The sequence below is a fragment of the Melitaea cinxia genome, chromosome 13, assembly GCF_905220565.1.
Source record: "Melitaea cinxia chromosome 13, ilMelCinx1.1, whole genome shotgun sequence".
NCBI classification, from domain to species: Eukaryota; Metazoa; Arthropoda; class Insecta; order Lepidoptera; family Nymphalidae; genus Melitaea; species Melitaea cinxia.
This window is the reverse complement of record NC_059406.1, coordinates 6,267,077-6,283,490: the sequence shown is the minus strand read 5'-3', so window position 1 is coordinate 6,283,490 and position 16,414 is coordinate 6,267,077. Positions and strand designations below refer to the sequence as shown.

The window sequence follows — 16,414 nt, the reverse complement described above, 5'->3', positions numbered from 1 at the left end:
TAGTCTATGCATATGTTTATAATTCCCACGACTGTATCTATTTTATTATTTTTTGGTTTTTAGTACATTTATCTTAAACATTGCAATGTATGTTTAACATAAAACCGTTTAACTTAAAAAGTTTTTTTACCTATTTTTATTAATTTGGTTCTACGTAACTATATATGCCACGGAATAGTGTAACGCACTCTCCTCCGTGACTCCGTGACAACAGGGGTAAATAAATAGTATTCTGGTAACGTAAAGGTTAGATATTGTAAAAATTTTTTTTTTTTTTTGTACTACTTATAAGTGATAAATATAAATATTCCTTGAACACATAGGGTTGCAACGCGGTTATTTTGCTTTAAACCGACCCTGCTGTATAAGTTTCATACAAACTATCAACCCTAATAATTAAACCCCCTTAGCGGTGGAATATCGCAAAATCCGTTCTTAGCGGATGTCTATTAATTATAATCTACCTCCCTGCCAAATCTCATCTTTGTCCATCCTGGATGAATGGACCATCCAGCAGTTTTTGAGTTCTCGTGATGAGTGAGTTAGTGATCTTTCTCTTTTTTTTATATATATAGATTACGATGCATTATTTGAACACCTTCTCACCATGTATAGAGCATACATTTTAAATTTCAAGTCTCTTACTTCAAAAACATAGGACTTTTATATAAACTTCCGACCCCCGTTTTACCCTTTTAAGGGTCGAGTTTCGTAAAATTAATTCTTAGCAGATGTCTACGCCTTATAAGAATCCTACTTGACAAATTTTAAGTTTATAACTGTTATATTTTCGGAGATTTCGTGATAAGTGAGTCAACCTACCATCCCCCGTTTTAACCCCAAAAAGGAGTTGATTTCTAAAAATACATTATTTGGATACCTTTTTACTATCTATACATACATTTTAAATTTCAAATCTCTTACTTAAAAAACATAGGACTTTCATACAAAGTTCCAACCCCCGTTTTACCCCTTTAAGGGTCGAGTTACGTTAAATCAGTTTTTAGCATATGACTACGCTTCATATGGAACCTACCTGCCAAATGTCAAATTTGTAGCTGTTATAGTTTCGGAGATTTCGTGATTAGTGAGTCAACGTAACATCCCCCATTTTAACCCCAAAAGGGAGTTGATTTCTAAAGATACATTATTTGAACACCTTGTTACCATCTATAGAGCATACATTTTAAATTTCAAGTCTCTTACGTCAAAAACATGGGACTCTCATACAAACTTCCAACCCCCATTTTACCCCTTAGGGGTTGAGTTTCGTAAAATCCGTTCTTAGCGGATGTCTACGTCCTATAAGGAGCCTACTTGCCAAATTTCAAGTTTGTAGGTGTTATAGTTTCGGAGATTTCGTGATGACCTTTCGCGTTTATATATATTATAGATTATAGATTAGGTAAGGTAACTTGTTAATAAGCGTACAAAGTGGAAACTAGCTTACCTCATTTCCTTATGCGTAATTTTTTTAACTAAATCTCATCTACAATTACGAGCTCAATAAAATAATAAAATATTTAATTCAAATAATAACCAAAATTAAAACGGAAGCTCTTAATTAGTAAGCTCTATTAATATCATAGTTAGCACTAAACAATGCATTGCAATTTCTTTAACGGTTGTTCTTATATATAACTTAAAAATAATTTTGATTTCATTTGAATTTTATCTTGTAACAAAGCTTTCGGTAACACAAATAACATGAAAAATAATCACCTGACTTACCTTTTACAGAATTTCTGAGTTGATCAAAGAAAGATATTGTTGTAACAGAAACTCATTATGGCGGAGGCGTCTTCTGACCTACTTTTTCATAACTCTTTAGTTATGCTTACGTACATTCAAGATTTTTTTAAGGAGCAATTGACATTTATCTATACTTATAAAACATGAAATTTATCCGTAACCTTTTTTACAACGTAATCACATAATAAGATATTTGTTTTTTGTTTTTTTTTCTACCTCTATGAGAGGTACTAGACCGGATACATTTTAAAATTTTCGGGCTAATCAATGAAAGGAGCGGTTCCGGAAAAGATAAGTAAATGATAGCACATACTTATTAACCGAATTTTATATAATATATGCTGTATTGCTTTTAAAATAAAAATAAAGTGGTACAATTTTTGTTTACAAAGGCGGACTTATCTCTAGAAGACATCTCTTCCACCTAACCTGTAGTAGTGAGATATAATGTCATAAAACGTTCCAAAACGTGCAGTAGTGCTGTTTTTAGTAGATATTTCATATAAAATAAAATAAATAATATATAATAAAAAAATAGAAAGTACTTGCTAAATCCAACAAAAAAAGTAAATAAATCAAAAATAACACAATATTTTGAGAGACAAACTTCTTAGCTTTCCATGGATTCGCCGTGCGGGTGCTGGGTCCATCGTGTGGCAGAAGGAGAAACTCAGAGCAGTTCCCAGGACTTGCAACCTAGGTGTAGGTTTAAGAAGGCCCCCTTTGAGTTGCGCATCAACGCTCACCTTCACTGCTCGAGTTTCCCGCCCTGCTTAGCTAAATTTGGTAAGAACCTGGTAGTGCAGCCTTAGACACTCGTTCTAAAATAGAATTTACTGCGGTTCTCGACAGACCAAGGTCTTGCAGTAAATTGTAGAGAAATTTTGCTAGTATACATCTCGCTCCTACTTCTACCGCGTATAAATTAACCACATAACTATTTTTGTTTAGCTCATTTGTTAGGTCGTAATATTTATTTAATTATATTATGTGGTCTTCAGGGATGTTGGTTTTCCACGGTACAGTGAGCTCTACAAGTATTATATGTTTAATACGTCTAGAAAAGAAGAATATGTCAGGTCTGGATGACGAAACGCCAACATCCTCTGGGATTTTATAGTGCTTGTCATACGTGTCTATTAAAAAGTCCAATCAGATTGTACCTATGATTGAGAAAGGCTTGCTTTTAAAGTTGACAGTTATATAAAAATAAAAATTATGAAAAAATATCAATGAACAGCAAGTAATCAAACTGAGTAGTATATTTAAAAAAAAAAACTAATGATTCTAGAATGGGCCTAGCAGTTTCCCTCTTCCTGCGTAAACGTGACAGGAATCGATTGCGTGAAGTCTGGTATTCTTGAAACTATGGAAGAGCAAAATTTTCCTTCAGGATTGAGTCTCTATGCGATCCAGACCATATGTAATAAGCTCCACTTGAAATTTGAGTATCCCAAGTGACTTCCAAAAAAAATAGATATCTATTCATATAATAAAACTGTAGAGGTCAAATTTCTGTACATGCACATTTCTGATGTAAGAAGTGAAATAGAACTCATTTAGACTTTTTTCAAATTTTTTGTTTCTGTTTGTCTGTCTGTTTGTACGGGCGAATCTCTGAAACGACAGAACCGATTTAAATAAAATTTTGTATGGTGGTAGCTTATATCCTTGGTCAACATATAGGATACTTTTGATCCCGAAAATTAAAGAGTTCCCATGGGATAAATAAAAATACTTTAATTACTTAAACAGCTTATTATACAACTTATGCACCTAATTAAGTATTGATATTGCCGGCATCATCATACAATAAAATAATTTATAAAAAAATACATCGCGTTGGGGGACCGCTCCTACTTATTATATAAATTTTAAAATTCTCGATTCTTCAATACTTTTATTTTCTTTTCTTTCTTTGCTTTTTCTGCTTCTCAGGGTGCTCATCCTGGTTCGTTCATTTTGTAAACGTGCTTCGTGCTCTTCTTCCGATTCATTTCTTCGATATTCTTTTTGTTTCCGCCGTTTCGCTGCAGAACTGGCAAGATCTGCTGCTCTTTTACGTCTAGGCATTGTATTCTGTAATATATAATATAAACATTTATAGGCAAATATATTTTTACGTAAACGTGGAGTACGTTGAGACAAAGAAAAATATTTATTTAACCTTCAAACCGTCGCGCGATCTTTTGTTTACGGCCAAAAGTATATAGAAGGCATCAATTCAAAGTCGCGCGACTGCTTGAAGGTTAAGAAAATTACAATTAAAAAAAAAAAGAAAAAAAAACATTAGAATTGATTAAACACACTATTAAAAATACTCACATTTGATATTTCATAATAAAGGCTCACAGACAACTTTTTTCTTCTTCGCTTCAAAATCGAGAATTAATTAAACACACTATTAAAAATACTCACACGTGATACTTCAAAATAAAGGCTCACAGATAACTTCTTACCTTTTCGTTTCGAAATCGCTTATTTCGCTGTTCAAATCGAACTAACTCTGGCAGACAACACCGGGCTCTTATATATTCAGAGAGCTAGGCTCTAGGATATTCGAAAAAATTTAAGAATATTTTCTTTCTCACACCTTCTAGAATGTTCTCGACATTGTTATCCGCCGTAACTATAGGTTCTGCAGCTGTAGCATACGTAGTAAAAGCGCGAAATTTAAAAACTTAAATTTTAAAATGTTTTCAGAACTAATTTGAATAACTAAAATTATCTCGCTTTAACTCCACAATATAAGTTAGCTAATAAATAAATAAATAAAGCCTTTATTCACTGACCAACAAGCACTACACAATTTTAGTTTTTTACTATTTTAGTAACCGGTTCTTTTGTCAGGTTGTCCTTCGACATAGGCCTCCCCTAGTTGCTCCCACACTTTTCTTTCACGAGCTAATCTTCTCCATCCTTTAGGTAGATCGTCATCCCATCTTTTTATTGGACGCCCTCTTTGCCTCTTTCCATTTCTAGGGTACCACTCCATAATATTTTTGGTCCATTTTTCCTTATTTGTTCTCATAATATGTCCGATCCAGTTCCATTTCAGTTTTTTAATTGTTTTGCTAATATCACTCACTTTTGTCTTGCTTCTTATTTTAGCGATGGTCCACCGGTCTCGCAGCTTTATATCAAGCATACTTCGTTCCATGTGACGTTGGCAACTTACAAGTTTTTCGTTGTTTTTGTACGTAGCAGGCCAAGTTTGACACCCGTAGGTAAGGCATGGAAGAATGCAGATGTTGTATAATTTGCTTTTAACAGTCATTGGGATTGTTTCGTTTTTAAATATTTCTTTCAAAGACCAATAGCGTTTCCAAGTGTTGCTTATTCTTCTGTCCATCTCCTTTGAATATTGGTCTTTTGTAGATATGATTTGTCCTAGATATACGTATTCGTCGACATATTCAATAGGCTCTTGCCTTAGTTCTATGTTATGTTTTATCGCATTTGTCATTAGCTTAGTCTTAATTGGATTCATAGATAAGCCTGCCTTCCTGCTTTCTTGGTCCAGTTGATATATCATAGTTTGAAGCATTTCCGGAGTATCAGCAAATAGTACGATATCGTCAGCAAATCTTAGATGGTTTAGGTTGGTTCCATTTACATTTATGCCAAAGTGCTCCCATTCAATATTTCGAAATATATTTTCGAGAACTGCTGTAAATATCTTCGGCGAAAGTGGATCCCCCTGTCTGACGCCTCTTTCGATGGTAAACTCATCTCCTACTCGTTCTAGTTGAATCTACGCTGTGGAATATTTGTATATTTCTTTTATAATTTTTATATATTTACTTTCTATTCCTTGGTTTTCTAGCGTCTTCCAGATGTAGGTGTGACTCAGTGAATCGAAAGCCTTACTGTAATCTATGAATGCCAAATAATAAGTTTTGCCATACTCATTACATTTTTCAATTAACTGTTTGACTACATGAATATGGTCAATGGTTGAAAAATCAGAGCGAAAACCCGCCTGTTCTTTTGGTTGATTTGCGTCCAGTTGCTTTGTTATTCTTCCAAGTATAACTTTTGAGAACACTTTATAAATATTAGATGTAAGGCATATCGGTCTATAGTTGTTAATATTTGTTTTATCTCCTTTTTTAGGTAAAAGAATTATCGTCGACTTTGTCCATTGAGTTGGTATTTGTTCGGTAAAGAGAATTTCGTTGAATAAGTAGGTCAAGGGCTTAACAATTGTGGTTATTGTGTCCTTCAATAGCTCATTTGAAATTTTGTCGTCACCAGGTGCTTTACCACTTTTTTGTGTTTGAATAGCTTTAACAACTTCTGCTTCTAGTATGCATGGTATTTCTTCTTCTAATTCAAATCTCTTTTCTCTTATCAGTATATTTTTATTCTTATTTGTGTATAATTCTTTATAAAATTTTGTTGCCTCTGTAATTATTGACAATCTTCCTGTAATCTGTTGACCAGTTTTCTTTTTTTGACTTTTGATATTAGGTATCCATTGTGTATATTCTTTTAGTTGTTTCAAGCCTTTCCTTATCCCTCCTGTTTTTTCTATCTGTACCTTTAATATATTTAGTCTTTCTTCTTTACGGTGTCTTCTTATTGATATCTGAATTTTCTTGCTGATGTTCGCTATATTTTGGAAATTATCTTTACGATTCTCCAATAGTTTTTTTCTCTCTTCCATTAATTTTTTTGTCTCTTCTCCTAATTTATCCCTTTTTTCTATTTTTGTCCGTAATCTATTCACTTCTTTCATTGCTTTTTCCAAAAAATCGTATTTTTCTTGTAAAGTTCTATGCGTCTTAATTTCTAATAGTGTTTTATTTAATTCATCTAAGTTAGTTTTTGATAACGGAAACGAAGTGCCTATATTTTTATTTGATAAGATATGTTTTCTTGAATTCCTTTTTTTGCATTTTATAATTCCTCTTACCATTCTATGATCTGTATTAAAATTGAAAATATTTACTACGCTGACATCACGGAATATTTGTTTTTCTCTTGATAAAATGAAATCAATTTCGTTCATATGCTTGCCATTTGGAGAAATCCATGTCCACTTTCTCATTTTTCCCTTTTTAAAAAAACTGTTCATTATTTTTAAATTAAACGTAAAACAAAAGTCGATGAGTCGTTGTCCATTATCGTTTCTTTCTCCGCTACTGTATTTTCCTAACACGAATTCGTCTTTGTTTGATTTGCTGCCTGTCTTGGCGTTAAAATCTCCCATCACTATTACGTTTTTATTTATCCCTTGCAGTACTCCAGCTAATTTTTTATAGAATTTTTCTTTTACTATTATCGTATCTTGTTCTGTAGGTGCATAGGTTTGAATAATAGATATCGGTTGTTTGAATGCAGCTAACTGCATATTGAGAACCACAATCCTGTCTGATATTCCTTTAAAATTTAGTATTCTGTTTTTCAGATATTTTTTTATTAAAAATCCTACTCCATACATCCCTTGTGTCTCGCCATTGTAATAGAAAATATATTCGTTATATTCTCTTATTTCTTCTCCTGATCTTCTAACTTCGCATAATCCAATAATATCCCAGTTTATTGATTTAAGAGCGTATTCCAATTCTTCTAATCTGTGGTCTTCCATTAGTGTTCTGACGTTTAAAGTTGCAAATATTTGGAAGAGAAAAGAGATACTAAAGCAGAAAAGGAACTTAAAGGAGGTTTATGTCACGGAAGATTTTCCGAAGGAAATACTGGAAAGACGAAGAGAATTGCAACCAAAGCTTAAAGAAGAACGGGCGAAGGGAAACTTTGCATATATCAAATATGATCAGTTGATAGTCAAGGAAGGAAACATAAATAAAGAAAAAAGGAAAAGAGAACAATCTACGTCTCCAGAAAATTATAACTATGCAAAGAAACTAGTGAGCGACACTCCGTCAATAAAAGAAAACATGGTAAATTCATTCAAGATAACAGGAAATAGATTAAATTCACTGTCTCAAGAAATTCCCAATCAAAATAAGTAGCAACAACGCACTAGTAACCGGAAGCAGAACAACTCCAACCCGGCTGGTCCCCGTGGGGTTGTTAGACCACCACCCCCTAGAAATACGTCCTTTAGCATAAACGAGAAGAACAAAATTTATAAGTTAGCTACTGCTGTATAAATACATAAAATTTAATAATTTTACTATAGTAACAAATGTTATTTAAGACTTTATTGAAATTGGAATTTTAAATTTCGCGCCATTACTACATATGCTGCAATTGCTCACAGCGCCTTTCGAAATGCAACACAAATAAATAATCGTTGTTCTGAATGAAGTTCAAATACTCGACAACAGATAGCTCCACTACACTTAATTTCCAAGTTGAAGGGTTAGAAAAGCACTTATATCTTTAAAAACACGCCCTTTAGGTTAAAACGGGAACTTTCTTGTTCGAGGGGGGATAAAGGGCCATCACACTATATAGCTCCCTTTATCGTGCCGGGACTCCTTTTTAAGTTTATCGGCACGCACATTTAATCAACTTAGTTTTATTATTAAAATAATGATTTTGCAAAGTGCATATGATGCTATTTCATTTGATACTTGATTAAAATTACTGACATTCGGATTTCCATTCTCATTTTCTCCCCACCACATACATTTGCAGATATTGGGTATTTTCCCCACTTTAACCCCAGAGTTTTTTCAGAGCACAACCGATTTTCATTGTACACATTATTTTGTAATGTGCACGTGATGCGCTTTCATTTGAGACCCCACTAGATTATATTTGCAGACATTCGGTTATTCTTCCCCACTTTCACCCCCACAACTTTTAGACGACTCAACATATTTTCATCAAACATATCTAAAAACACTTGCCCATAACTCACCTTTCATACAAATTATTATTAAGTATTTCATCATTATATTAAATAAACTAGATGGCGCTGATAGTATTCTACATAGCGATGGTGAAATGTTACAATTCACTGCAATAATCGACGCTTCCAAAATAATGTTACCGACTCTAATTCGTATTAAATAAACTAGATGGCGCTGACAGTATTCTACATCGCGATGGTGAAAAAAAATGTTAATTAAGGCGTTCGTTTGTTATTCTTTCGTAACAAAAACAAATCTCAAGAGCGGACGCAGCGTGTTGCATGCATAGACCAAAGCGTCAGCTATTTCTCGCACGGCCAGCTCTATGTTGGTTTCTCCCGTGTAAGTCAGCCAACCAGCCTATTTGTCCATGTTCCGAATCAGTTTACGTTGAATGTCGTCTATAACGAAGCACTATAAGGTATTTCGATCTTTAAAATTTTAATTGAAGGAATAATAAATACCACGCAGACGAAGTCGCGGGCATCAGCTATAGTAGTATAAAAGTAGGACTGAAACCAGGTGGTAGGTTTTTCTAGAATTCAATCATTCTGGTGTTAAATGATGAAAGTGGTTGTTTTAAATGATGAAAACCGGGATGTCTGGCGTGACCTTTGGGAGGCCTATGTCCAGCAATCGACTGCAATAAGCTGAACTGACTGAATGAGCAACTAAAAAGAAGTTGAGCTCACTTTGTTTAAAGAGATTCATATGATACTATCGAAATGCAAAAAATAGGCCAAAGCTTGTAACTAATTTCGTATTTTCTACTCATACTATGGAAAGAATAGATATATAAAAATTATATGAAAATATTATTTATTTGGCTCACGACATCGTCTAGTTAGTTTGGACCCGGTTTACGTTGTTTTAGTGACAACCATGTTTTTTTAAAGCGTCAGTAGTTATAGATAATTAATAAGCTACTAAAACAGCATTCGAAATTCGTGTATCTTTCTCACATAGCGTTTTTAATTATATATATTTCAATTTTTATTATGTTTAAGTTTTAAGATATCGTTATAATAAACTCCAAAGGGGTTGAATCTAGGGTCGGCAACGCGCTTGCGATACTTCTGTTGTTGCAGACATCTATAGGCAACGATAACCGCTTACAGTCAAGTGGTATGCTTGTTAGCCGACATAATCGTATTAAAAAATGTTTATATTATTTTTTACATTATAAAGATGAAAAATAAGCGTACGGACCACCTTACAAAAAACGAACTCCAATAGATATATTCCTCTGAGATCTGGCCACCTTACTCTCTCTCTTAGAGCACAACACTACTGAAAGTAGTATTATCTTAGCTGTAACCTTCTATACTATAACTGCGACAAACATGAGACATTACAAATTATATAAGTACTAAGACAAACGTTTTATACTATGTATGTACTACATTACATATATATACTGTTACGAACACACAAAGAAACTAGCGTCATCTAGCGGCAACCATTGAAACCACGCAAAGACAGGAGACCGCATGAAACTCTCTACTCAATACTAGATGGCGTTAGAGGAGCAACTGTGGAACTATATAGAAGTATAGTCTCGAAAACCGGGTACATGCGCGAACTTTCCAGAATGGCCTGGGCCTCGTCTCGGCCGATATAATAGCCGCAGCGAGGCGAGCGAGTGCAGTTCAGTTTGAGCGATCTTCGAGGCGACTTCAAGAGTGAAAATAGTGATCAAGAGTGATACCAGCGAAACCTACGACATTGGCTACGACTGAGGACATCGTGAGTGCTTAGTGTTTGAACCTAGTGCTTTGTGTTGGACCTAGTGCTAGTGAATAAAGTCTTGAAAAGAGTCAGCAGGTCTTTCTCTCCAAATCATTCGAACCCTAACACGTAACAATACTATACTTACACTTATACTATATACTACATGTGCTCGCCCAGTGGTCGAAATTCGACCATAATTAATTGAAATAATAAGTTTGAACATTAAATAAAAAGTGAAATATATGGTAATATGTGTAAAGTTTTTTTACAGGTTGAGGTACTGCTCAGTTAGGCTGCTCCTCATTTTGAGCAAGATATGTTACTATGTCATACCTCAATTTATAATATAATAAAGGAAGAGCCGGCTATTTCGTTCGATTATACTACGAAAACTACTGAACTGATCAGAATGATACTTATATCAAAAGATATAATATATTTTGGAGAAGATTTTAGTATGTGTTATGTTGGTGATTACTTATCGTGTAAAAAAATAAAATACATGGCAAAAAAACGTCTGCCGGGACAGCTAATATTAAGATATTATTAGTTACTCATCTCATGCACATCAAAATTACTCCACTTTAAAACATATGAAGGTTTGTTGTTATAATGACTTGTAATATGCTCAGTACACGTGTGTAATATTGTATATCCGAGGTTATATTACCTGAGGCAGGACCTTTGCAGTCTAATAGCGAAGGAGGCCGTGTATCACGTGCGTTTTATTACTGAATATAAAAACCTTTCGGCAACCTTTTACTTTCAGACCCAATAGAACCTGGTGTTTTTCTCGTATCTATTATTGTTGGAATATATAAGATTAACTCTTTAATACGCTATCACTTAATGATAGAATTAGCATAACGTTAACACATGCTTGTACGTTCTTATTGTTGCACGTTTTACTAATTATAACTTTGTATTATCTTCCCTCAATTAAAAAACAAAAAACCCAAACCTATAAAAACTAAATTACAGTTTTGTGTCATAAAAATATAATATTTAAAATATTAATGTAGTTGTATATTCTTTTATAGCGTTTTTTTTTTTACATGGATTCCTTCTGGTAATTTCACGATTATTTGACATGTAATTTGTATAGTATTCTTTAGTTCCTTTAGTATCCTTTAGTTATCCTTATCAAGTCTTTTTAGATACCGAAAAGTTGAAATATTAACGACTATTTTGTAACTTAAAACGTCTTCAGCTTAAGATTGTATTTTTATTGTGTTAAATGACATAGTTTCTCATATTTTATTTGTCAACGTATAATACTCCACTGAAATATTTATATTTTTACTGAGCAACTACTACTTTACGTCAAACATATTATTAAATATTTTCAAAAACAATTGATTAACTAACAAAAAAACGAACAAACAAATTTCTTTATATTTAAAATTACTATAAATATAGCCAAATCATAAATAGACAAAGTTATTTTATGCTGCTACAACAATGTTTATATATTAATTTAGTGATTGATTTTTATAGCGAATGTGATTTTATGATTTTATCCTATAATTACAGTTATGTATGATATATAAGATCGTCTTACACATACATTTGTAACAGTTTCCATAGCGAGCGATACGACAATACGAAACGACACTTGCGGCTGTGGAGAAATTATATCCAAAATCAGGAAGTGTTCCTGATAAACACCTGTAAGTATTTAACAGTTTAGTTTATAGAAAACAAAAATAAAATATTGGTAAATATACAAAATTGTAAGTACTGTTAAATATTATTACGTATATTTATAGTTTTTAAGTTTTTCCTTTCCTTTTGTTATGATTTTTGTGAAATCGTTTATTTTTGTCCATGAAAACTCGCTACTAAAAATATGTTATTAATTAATAACAAAATATTCTATGATGACTTAATCATATCGGCGTTAAAGAGCACATAACTATGAGCGAAATGTTGAATGCTGAAGAAAAACGCGTTTGTGCTTTTATCATAAAAAAAGTCAATAACTGAAACCAGACTATGCGTTAATGAGTGACTGGTTGATTGTTTAAATAAATGAAAGCGATAGCGAGTAAAAGTAGTAACATACGCTAACTAGAAACTTCCTTCGAGCTTCGCCCAATTATAGGCAACAGGAATACTAATAATTTGTTTGTTATTTTTAGAAAACCCACGAGTGTTTAATAACTCCTACATACTACACAACAAGACTAGTAACTTCTAAACTAAATCAATTGAATTATGACACTACATGACTTAATCGTAATATTTGTTTCTTTGTTGTAGGTATAGTAAAATTGTAATAATGGATACAGATAAAAAAAATAATGAAATACATACGGTTTCACTGAGTGAATTATTTCAATCATTTGAAAAGAGTTTGGGATTTAAAAATAAAATAAAATGGAATATCGCTATACTGATAATTCTATACCATGTCTTAGGTATTTACTGGAGTTATAAGTACGCTTTTCCAGCGAAATGGCAAACCCTTGCTTTTAGTAAGTGTTAAATTGTAATACCTAGTTACTATTTTTTTTTATACAACTAAGTCGGAAAGCTAGCTTACAGTCCGGTCCACCTAACGGTAAGCGATCACCGTAGCCTATAGATGCCTGCAACACCTGAAACATCGTAAACGCGTTGCTGATCCTACTCCAATCCCTTCAGGATCTCTGGACATCTTACTCACTACAGAAACACAAATCTGCTGGAAAGCAGTGCTGTTTAGCTGTGATCTTCTGCAATGTTGAGGTACTTCCCCAGTCGGGTTACTCCATATTATGAACAGGATGTTCTCTGCTGTTCCCTAACTCATTTAAAAAAAAATCTAAAAAAAAGATTAAACTTTTTAGGGGTATGTGTTGAATGACATTGACGAGAATAACAAACGTTTAACTTGCTTTACTTTTTTTAGTTTACAAATAATATCTATAATTTACACATATTAATTTCAGCTCTAGCCATGTACATGTTCGCTGGTTTTGGTCTTACGGCAGGAGTTCATAAACTTTGGTCACACAGAGCATTTAAAGTAAACTTACCTCTCCACTTAATTTTACTTGCTGGCTATGCAAGTGCGGGACAGGTAACAAACCCTTTTAATCTATAAAGCCATATTATTTTTGTACCATATTTCGCTAATTTTTATATTTAAATACTTTTTTTTTTTGATTAACTACTTAATCTATATTTAATTTTTAAACATAAATATTTTTCATATCCAAAGTTTAATGACTGACTTACTTAATTAGCGATTTATCTAGTAAAAATTTATAATAAGAGTATATGAATAAACATGTCTAGATATTATTGATTCGTCATTATATTAGATATCATTGAAGATGTTAACAATTTGTGTTTTAAGAATTCCATATATCAATGGGTTCTCGACCACCGCGTTCACCATAAGTACAGCGATACAGAAGCTGACCCGCACAATGCCAATCGTGGCTTGTTCTTTTCTCACATCGGATGGCTAATGACAAAGAAAAACGAGCTAGTATTAAGTCGTGGTAAACAGATAGATATGAGCGACATAACCGATGATCCACTGTTAAGATTTTTTAACAAGTAGGTAATTTTTATCAAATCACATACAATAGTTTGGTATTTGGTATTATTGGTATTTTACATATTAATAACTGTTGAAATGAAAAGAAAGATTTTATTGACGACTATTGAGACGGTGATCTATGTATATTAAAAGTACACGTAGAATGTAATATTTGATACAGCGATCAATGTGACGTACAAATTTAAAATAATTTACCTGTGTAATTTTTTTATTTCAGGTATTTCACATATTTTAAACTGCTATTCTGCTATATTTTACCATTCTACATTAACGTTTATATTTTGGGTGAAACCTGGCAATGTACTATAGCGTGGCAATGGTTTATACGTTTCTTGTGTGCATTCCACAGTGAACTAACGGTTAACAGCCTAGCACATACGTTTGGAACTAGGCCTTACAACAAGTAAATATTATGAGCCTTATTGATATTATTCCTGAATTCTGCATGTATTTAAAATTAACGTTTTTAAAATGAAAGTCTTAATTATTTTATTATTTATAACATCGAACATTCCGTTGTTGACTGAACAATATTTCAAAAACAAAATTAATTAGAATTTTAAACTTTTTTTTATTATTAAGTGTGGTTAATTGTCTATAACTAATTTATATAGTTTTTTTTTTATATATAGTTCGTTTATTTTTTTTTTAATATTGATTATTACCATATTTATTTTACTGTTTTTTTTCAGAGAAATAGTACCTACACAAAACAAATTCGTATCACTTATATTATTGGGCGAAGGTACCCATAATTTCCATCATGCGTTTCCATACGATTATAGATCGGGAGAACAATTTGACTACTTCAATTTGACCAGGCTCATTATCGATTTTTTTAGTAAGATCGGTTGGGCATACGACTTAAAAACAGCTACGCCAGCTATGATCAAGTCTATGTCGCAAAGACTGGGCGATGGAACTCGCATAGACCGCTCCCCAAATGTTGAACCAGAAACAATTAATTAAAAATATGTTTTATATAGACTTCGAGCTAGAATTGAAACGTTTACTGACAGTGGTAGTCAGAAACCCTTTCAATATTCTTAGCTGAATTCACGTTTTTTACTTACGGGCTGGTTTTTATTCGTTAATACAATTTCATTCATATTGTGTATATAATATTGGGTATTAATTTATTATATAATTTGGTATTTAAACTATGGGTTCAATTTATTTATTACTAGCGACCCGCCCCGGCTTCGCACGGGTGCATTGCTGATGCTAAATACACTACAGAAATACAATATATCTTTGGAATATACACTACGTTTTTTACTTTAGAAACAAAAGATAATCAACGATCATGAAAAACAAAAGATACCTATTCTATTCAGTTTTTCTTTTTTTAACTGAACTACCTCAACTTAAACTACGATTTTAATTTAATTAAAAATACTTTGCTATTCGTTCGACTAAAAACAAAAGATAATCAACAATCATCAACAACAAAAGATACCTATTCTATTAAGTTCTTTTTCTGAACTTACATACCTCAACTTAAATTACGATTTTTGAAAATAATTTCCCTAATATTAAATTGATCTAACTCTAAATTTTAACCAAGATCTTAATAGAAAATTCCAATACAAAAATTATGGTTAATCTTATCTAACCGTATGTACTTATACTAATTATTACTATAAGTGCGCTTTAAAAATTAACCTTACAAAAAATGTAATTTATATTTTAAAACTACTATCATACAATTACTTATCGTAAGTTACTTATAATTACTGATACGTTGTCGCGCAGAAAAGCACTGTTTTATTATGTATTGTTATTTTCCTCGCTAGAGAGCTCCGATAATAAATGCATCCGATCGCTGCTAAATTCAAAATGCTATCGGGAGAATCGCAGCCTCCGACGCGCTATTTATAAGCACGTTGCCGCCACCGCCCGCCGGCCGGTACCACCGCAAACGCTACGTCCCGCAATTTTTAAATCTGTGATATCTATTAAAATATTCATTTAAATCATATGCTGTAAAGGGCCATATAGATCTATATTCAATCAACAATGTATTTAAGGTACTTAATTGGATAAGGATTAATGCTGTATTGATTAAAATCGCTTCGAAAATTAGCCATTATTTGTCGTAAAAAGTAAATGACAAAAAAATGTTATTGTGGGATATCCATAAGAGATAGGTATATACCATAGCGGAGTTTTCTGTAGACCTTTTCAATGTGTACAATACTTAGTACATTATTTTGATAAATCTCGTAGGGTTCAGCCTGCGTTTGCAATTTAAGCGAAAAAATTAATTATTATTTACGACATAACATTAGAAAACTCAAAAATAACAGTATTTCTCCACTATTTAATGGATGTTATTATACATATAAACCTTCCTCTTGAATCAATCTATCTATTAAAAAGAACCGCATGAAAATCCGTTGCGTAGTTTTAAAGATTTAAGCGTACATACATTTGCAGGGACAGAAAAAGCGACTTTGTTTTATACTATGTAGTGATATTACAACATATTTAAAACAGGGCTACCACAATTATAAAACTAATTAATTTTAAAATGAAATTATATATTTAC

The 16,414-nt window shown here is 32.5% G+C and overlaps 2 protein-coding genes across 2 annotated transcripts; one reads left to right on the top strand and one right to left on the bottom strand.

The window, feature by feature from the left end:
- Nucleotides 1-4,579: 4,579 nt before the first annotated feature.
- LOC123659284 lies at nt 4,580-7,345 on the bottom strand. Its single transcript, XM_045594531.1, has 4 exons — nt 7,197-7,345; nt 6,296-7,154; nt 5,735-6,121; nt 4,580-5,506 (listed from the first exon to the last, which is right to left on the bottom strand). Exons 1-4 carry the CDS (start codon nt 7,343-7,345, stop codon nt 4,580-4,582), a joined length of 2,322 nt encoding a protein of 773 aa, XP_045450487.1.
- A 5,233-nt stretch (nt 7,346-12,578) lies between these two features.
- LOC123659077 (acyl-CoA Delta(11) desaturase-like) lies at nt 12,579-15,023 on the top strand. The gene is made up of 5 exons (XM_045594343.1): nt 12,579-12,787; nt 13,244-13,374; nt 13,654-13,859; nt 14,081-14,266; nt 14,556-15,023. The coding sequence occupies exons 1-5, from the start codon at nt 12,592-12,594 to the stop codon at nt 14,830-14,832; spliced, it is 996 nt and encodes a 331-aa protein (XP_045450299.1). The 5' UTR covers nt 12,579-12,591; the 3' UTR covers nt 14,833-15,023.
- The last annotated feature ends 1,391 nt before the right edge of the window (nt 15,024-16,414 follow it).